The following is a 6,917-nucleotide window of genomic DNA, read 5'->3' as shown; positions in this document are numbered from 1 at the left end:
AGTGTATTTACCTATGTGGTTTCAAATAAAACTGAACGATTCAATTGCAGATGGTGCGAGACATGTCTTCACTATGATTAAAAATTCTCGGTACTTACCAGAACATCTTCTGAGAGTAGTTGATCCTGTGATACAACACAATGCTTATTTCGCGCATCCTGAAAATTTGCTTTTATCTATGATCACAGATGAAAATCGGAATGTACGTAAGATTGGGGTACAAAGGATTTTAAAAGCCAGAGAGACAACTTCTACTGCGAAGAATTCGGTGCGCTCACTCATTTTGCCAAAACTGAACTTTAATGCCACTAATTACTATGAAATGATCGACTGGTCTTCTACAATACTATCACCTCCTCCAGTACTAAGAAATGTCTTAAATGCAGATCTGTTATCTTCCATTGATAACCAACCATCTATCTCTCAATGGAACTTGTTTAGCTTTCCATGCCACACTCAAGCGGTAGAGCGAACTGTTAAGCTTGTCACTGAAGCGTCGAACAAGGTATGTGGTTATCAAAATAGGGATGGTCACATACGGTCAACTTTATTTTCTCGTTCTAGTTTGCCTAAATTTGATCACAAATCCCAGTTTGCATAAAGAGAGTTCACTGTACAAATCTTCACGATCGTAAATTTTTTTAATGATAGTTGTGTAGTCAACGAGCATTTTCGTTATGTATATACATATATTCGAAGTTAAGGTAAATAGAAAATTACGGCACGGCGCCTCGAATTAATCTGCGCGACGTGGTATACGATCCAATTGCGACTGACTTTGCCCTGCAGTTGGGCGTAGATATATACTTGCTTTGATTGCTGCGCAGAGCAATTTACAAAAGTTTGTATATATGTACATACAGGTGTTAGAGTGCATGAGAGAGGGCAAGTGCATCGTTTATGATGGTTGCGCTGACTGCGCTGACTGCGCTGCTTTCTGCATAACCAAACATCCTCCCCCCGTTGGAAGACTCGGGCTTTCAACCTCATCCTGTCTTGGCAATGGGCATAGCTTTCGGATGGCTCTTCGGATGACTCCATTTGCAGTTTTTAGTACAGCGACACGTGCCACACGATCTGATCCGTATATTAGTTCGGTGACTCTTGCTAGGGGCCACTTGAGAGGAGGCAGATTTTCGTCTTTTACTAAAACTATGTCGTTGACGCAGAGTTCGAAATTCTGTGTGCGCCACTTTGAGCGCTGCTGCAAGGTAGTTAAATACTCCTCACGCCAACGTGCCCAAAATATCTGCTGGTAGTATGATACGCGCTGCCATTGATCCAAACGATTAAAGTTAATCTTCGTGACATCTGGTTCAACGTAAGTAGAGATAGGAGCAGTGCCAATGAAGTGAGCTGGAGTTAGAACGTCTAAATCAGCCGGATTCTCTGAAAGTGGAAACAAAGGTCTTGAGTTAATAATTGCCGCTATGTGGCAAATAAGTGTGCGCAGTTCATCGAAGTTTAATAATGACGAGCCCACCGATGAAAATGATATTTCGCAGTTTTAACGGCCGCTTCCCAAAGCCCACCAAAGTGTGGAGAGCGAGGTGGAATGAAATGCCATTCTATGGTATTGGCTAGACAAAATTCATGAACTGCTTGCACATGATTATCGCTCAGGAATAAACGTTTTAATTCTGCCATCTCATTCTTAGCGCCAACAAAGTTGGTTGCGTTGTCCGACCATATACGAGTGGGGCGACAACGCGTTAGGATGAACCGCTTTAGTGCATTTAAGAATGCCTTCGTTGATAAGTCTGCTACGAGCTCCAAGTGCACAGCTTTCGTGTCAAAACATATGAATATGCAAATGTAACATTTTATGGGTTGCTTGTTGCGTATTTCGTTTTTATAATGGAATGGTCCACAATAATCGACGCCTGTGACCATAAATGCATAAGATGAGTTTACCCTATCTTCCGGAAGATCAGCCATAATATGTTCCGCTAAGTGCGGTTTAGCTCGAAAGCATAGAGTGCATTTGCTTACAACGTTCGAAACAGTTTTTCGTCCGCCAATAGGCCAATACTGCAGCCGAATGTATGCTAGTAGGGAACGAGGACCCGCGTGCAAATTGCGCCTATGAAAATGCATAATGATTGCCTGAGTGACAGGATGACGCCTCGGCAGTATGACTGGATGCTGCGCCTCGAAGTCGAGAGCTGAATTTTTCAGTCGTCCACCCACACGAAGCAATCCACAACTATCGATGAACGGTGAGAGCGACGCAATGCAACTAGATGCCTTCACAACTTGACCGGCTTGAAGGAATTTGAGATCCTCTTTGAAGTGAAGCCTTTGAATGGTGCGCAGGAGTAGTTTTATGCCACGGCGTATGCAATCAACAGTTAATCCAGAAAGCCGCAAGCGATTTTGGACCTTATAAATGTAACCAAAGACATGCTGTAATTTTTCAAATGAATTTATGAATTTACACCTGAGTGTTATGTCGACGTACTCAGATGTCGCAAATAACACCCTTTTGCGCATTTCTGGGAGTTGACTGACTTGACTGCAAGGCTTTGGCCAATTGTTTTTATCTTGAGCTAAAAAATCAGGTCCATGCAGCCATAGAGATGAGTTAATGAGGTCGTTAGAGGTTGCACCTCTGGATAAAATATCAGCTGGGTTAAACTTCGTAGGCACGTAGCGCCATTCCATAACCGCAGTCAACTCCTGTATAGTGGCTATGCGATTAGCTGTAAAGATTTGAAATCTTGAAGGTTCGTCACGGATCCAGGATAACACCACCGCCGAATCAGACCAACAATAATATCGACACGAGAAAAGTTTCATTTGAGCTATTTCATGCATGTGTTGCGCCAACAGGGAGGCACCGCACAACTCCAGCCTTGGAACCGTAAGAGTTTTTAAGGGCGCTACACGAGATTTTGAACATAGCAGTTGCGCCTGGTTTCTTCCTTGACTGACTGACACGACGTAAAGACAAGCTCCGTATGCTTCGATGCTGGCGTCACTAAAACCATGAATTTCATAGGCGCCATTCTGCTGGATTGACAAACGGGGAAACTTTATTTGCGGTATGCGGCCAAAATCTGCACACAAACTAAGCCACGATGAATGTAGTGATGAAGGCAAACTTTCATCCCAGTCAAGCCTTTCTTTCCAGATTTGTTGAAGAAAGATTTTGGCCTTTGAAATAATAGGGCCGATGAGACCGAGTGGGTCATAAAAACGAGCAATAGTTGACAAAATGGACCGCTTGCAATGTTTTGATGAATGCTGCATTGGTGAGAACGCGAACAATAGGCAATCTGATGCAGGATCCCAAGTTAAACCGAGTGTTTTAGTTATATCGCTTCCATCGTCGAACTTAAGTAGTGTTTCTCGATCATCAGGTGGTATCGTCTGCAACAATTCAGGATTATTGGAGCACCACTTTCTCAACTTGAATCCTCCTTTTGCCAGCAGCTTTGTAGTTTGACTCATAATTTCCTTGACTTCTTGAATGGACTCACCGCCTGTAATAAGATCATCGACATAAAAATCGCGCTTTAATATTTTTGAGCCTATGGGGTAGACAGTTTGTTCATCAATGGCTAACTGGTGCATCGAACGAATTGAGAGGAATGAAGCTGGTCTTGTACCATAAGTGACTGTGTCAAGTTTAAAGACGTTGACCGGCTGCTGTGGGGAGTCACGCCACAAGATGCACTGCAGATAACTATCGGGCTCTGAGACTCGTACACAACGATACATCTTACATATGTCACCCGTCAAAGCGATTGGAAAGGTTCTAAACCGAAGCAATGTGTTGAACAGCTTAGGTTGTATAGTGGGTCCTGTCATAAGCAAGTCGTTCAACGAGTATCCAGAAGATGAAGCCGCAGAGCCATCGAATACAACGCGGAGTTTTGTACTTGTGCTCTCTTCCTTCAAAACACAGTGATGTGGCAGAAAGTATTTGCAATACCGCAGATTGTTCTTAGTAACCAGTGACATATGTTTTAGATTCAAATACTCCCGTATGAATGCTGCATATTGGGCCTTCCGCTGTGGGTGGCGCTCCAATTTTCGCTCTAGATTAAGAAAACGACGAAACGCTTGTTGATAAGAGTCACCCAAGAGATCAATATTAAATTTTGCTGGTAGCCGGACCGAATAGTTCCCTGTAGACAAGCGCATATAATTGGCCTTAAAATGCGCCTCGCAGTCGAACTCTTCCTTGGAGTATGTGGCGACAGATTCACAGCAACTTTCAACCTCCCAAAATCTACGAACTAGTTGATCGATTTGAACATTGGATTCGTAACCTATGTCAAGTGATGACTGTGCGGCCAATATCGCTCCCCTTTGCCGGTGCGATTCACCACCTGTTACAACCCATCCTAACCTAGTTTTCTGTAGGCACGGTAGACCGTGAGCTAACTTTATTTGTCCAATGCATAAGAGATCATAGAAGAGGCTGGCTCCAATAAGCATGTCTATTCGTTGCGACTTGAAAAAACCTCGATCTGCTAAGCAAATGTTCGACGGTATTTTCCATTTAGAAATATCCAAAGTAAAAGAGGGTTGATTGTCCGTTATGTTAGGAGCAACCAACGCTGTAATGCAGGTAGAGTACTCTGAGTTTTGAGACTGAATATTAATATTGACAGTCAAACCATCAGAGGCGAAGTTTGCATTACCAAGACCCGATACGTAGGTGGATGACTTGGTTTTTCGCAACTGCAGTTGATGAGCAAGACGAGACGTAATAATATGCAACTGCGACCCTGAGTCGAGCAGTGCACGACATGGTACCCATGTACCTGCGCTGTTCTTAACGTTGATGACAGCAGTGGCTAGAAGCACAACATCAGGACTGAGATTCTGAGCAGATGTGACAATTGACGTTGTTCGTGAGATTGCAGCCAAGGTGTGGTGTGCGACTGAAGTTGAAACAAGCTTAGAGGTGTTTGGAGGTGCTAATTGGGAGGATGCTTGCACTGAAGATGCAGGACCTTGTGACGACATTAGTGAAGAAGAGGAGTCGATATGTAGCAGACTGTGGTGCTTGGATCCACACGTACGACATAGACCAGCATTGCACGTTCGAAGCTGATGGCCTTTTCTGAGGCAGTTTAAACACAAAGCAAGCCTTTTGACCTCCTTAAGACGGAGTTGTGGAGATAAATTTAAAAAAGGGGTGCATGAATATACAGCATGGTCTGTGTTGTCGCAAAAAACACAGCCATTGGTTGAATTGTTAGTAGCAATAAATGATTTTCTACCATGGTTAATAGTTCTACTATTTTTTCCCACCTGAGAGCCACGAGTATACGCTGCCATGGAATGTTCTACATTCTCCAGCCTTTGACAACGCTTCTCCAGGAAACTTGTAAACTGCTCCCATGAGGGTATGAGATCTAACGGCGCAGCTTCCTCCCAATTTGCCTGCGTGATACTGTCGACTTTTTGCAGAAGAGTGTGTACGATTATACACCCCGCTATTTGCTCCGAATTCCCCATGGTGCGTAGGGCGCGCAGGTTTGCATTTACCTTGTCGGATAATTCACGAAGCTTCACCGCTGAAGAAGTGTCTACCTTTTTGATGCCCATAATCTCAGTGATGTGTGCCTGAAAAATAAGACGCTTATTATTGAATCTTTTGTTAAGCAAATCTAGAGCCACAGAGTAGTTGTTGCCACTCATCTCCAACGAACGAATTGCATCCAGAGCTGGACCCTTCAGATTTGAACGTAGGTGCTGCAACTTCTCGACATCCGTGAGGTCCGGATCCTTGTCTATAACGGTTGAAAACAAGGAAAAGAAATCTGTGTATTCCGTATATCCTCCACTGAATTTAGGCAGTCTGAGCTCAGGCAAACGTGGTCGACTTTGCAAAACAACTGTTTGCCCTTCCAAAACCGGATCGTGCCGCATGGTTGAACAGGATGGCATTTGAGATTGACGTTTATGAATCTCACGCCGTATACGACACCGAAGTAAAAGGAGTAGCTCTTCGAAATTTGAACGCAGTGCTCCGCCGATTTCGTCAAAATTGAGCTCCTCTAAGCTGTCATGAGCCAAGTTAAACGTGCTGGAAATATGTTCGAGGCACTCCAACCGTACCTTTAAATCTACTTCGGTGAATGGATTAATTTTTTCGCCTTCGATTGCCCGTTCAATTGATTGCGCTTGTGCATAAATTGATTGCGCCTTACGTTTGTAAAAAATCTCCATATCCTCAGGTGACAACCGAGAAGCTTCGTTTGTTGCCATCATACAAAATATTAAAAATGTATTAACGAAAAATAATATATATATACTATATATCCAATATTAAAATTTTATGCGCGGGTTGAAGTTAGCAGTATATACCGTTTGAAGTTAGCGGTATGAGCAGGTTGAAGTTAGCGGGATATACCGTTGGAAGATAAAACTACCGGAATACCGTATGAAAATAGAGTTTTTATTGTTTTTTTTTTTTTTAAGTTCGTACATATGCTACTTTAGTTATGTACGTGTGCTTCTGTACTTCAGTTCAACTGTATTTTATCTTATTTATTTCAACTGTTTTTTTGTTTTATTTGTTTCAACTGTATTTTTTATTTTATTTATTTCAACTATTTTTTATTTTATTTATTTCAATAGATTTATTCCACGAGAATTTAAATAGGATTATATTAATCGCGATCACGTCGGGGTCACCAAAATGTGTAGTCAACGAGCATTTTCGTTAACTGTTCTTTCAACGAAAAGAAAAACACGCTATTCCGAAAAAATACAATTTATTTTATATACATATGTATATACATATATTCGAAGTTAAGGTAAATAGAAAATTACGGCACGGCGCCTCGAATTAATCTGCGCGACGTGGTATACGATCCAATTGCGACTGACTTTGCCCTGCAGTTGGGCGTAGATATATACTTGCTTTGATTGCTGCGCAGAGCAATTTACAAAAG

At 42.4% G+C, this 6,917-nt stretch overlaps 1 protein-coding gene across 1 annotated transcript; it reads right to left on the bottom strand.

Moving 5' to 3' along the window:
* Nucleotides 1–898: 898 nt before the first annotated feature.
* On the bottom strand, nt 899–6,228 carry LOC129251314 (uncharacterized). The gene is made up of 3 exons (XM_054890678.1): nt 5,269–6,228; nt 1,533–5,115; nt 899–1,389 (listed from the first exon to the last, which is right to left on the bottom strand). Exons 1-3 carry the CDS (start codon nt 6,226–6,228, stop codon nt 899–901), a joined length of 5,034 nt encoding a protein of 1,677 aa, XP_054746653.1.
* Between the last annotated feature and the right edge of the window lie 689 nt (nt 6,229–6,917).

This window comes from Anastrepha obliqua, unplaced genomic scaffold (genome assembly GCF_027943255.1).
Source record: "Anastrepha obliqua isolate idAnaObli1 unplaced genomic scaffold, idAnaObli1_1.0 ptg000012l, whole genome shotgun sequence".
NCBI classification, from domain to species: domain Eukaryota; kingdom Metazoa; phylum Arthropoda; class Insecta; order Diptera; family Tephritidae; genus Anastrepha; species Anastrepha obliqua.
This window is presented reverse-complemented; position numbering and strand designations above follow the sequence as displayed.

Coding starts and splice junctions, on each gene's coding strand:
- LOC129251314 (XM_054890678.1), bottom strand. CDS start 6,228: ATGGCAACAAACGAAGCTTCTCGGTTGTCACCTGAGGATATGGAGATT. Junction 5,116..5,268: donor CGTATACTCGTGGCTCTCAG/GTGGGAAAAAAT, acceptor CTCCGTCTTAAG/GAGGTCAAAAGGCTTGCTTT. Junction 1,390..1,532: donor ACCTCGCTCTCCACACTTTG/GTGGGCTTTGGG, acceptor TTCCACTTTCAG/AGAATCCGGCTGATTTAGAC.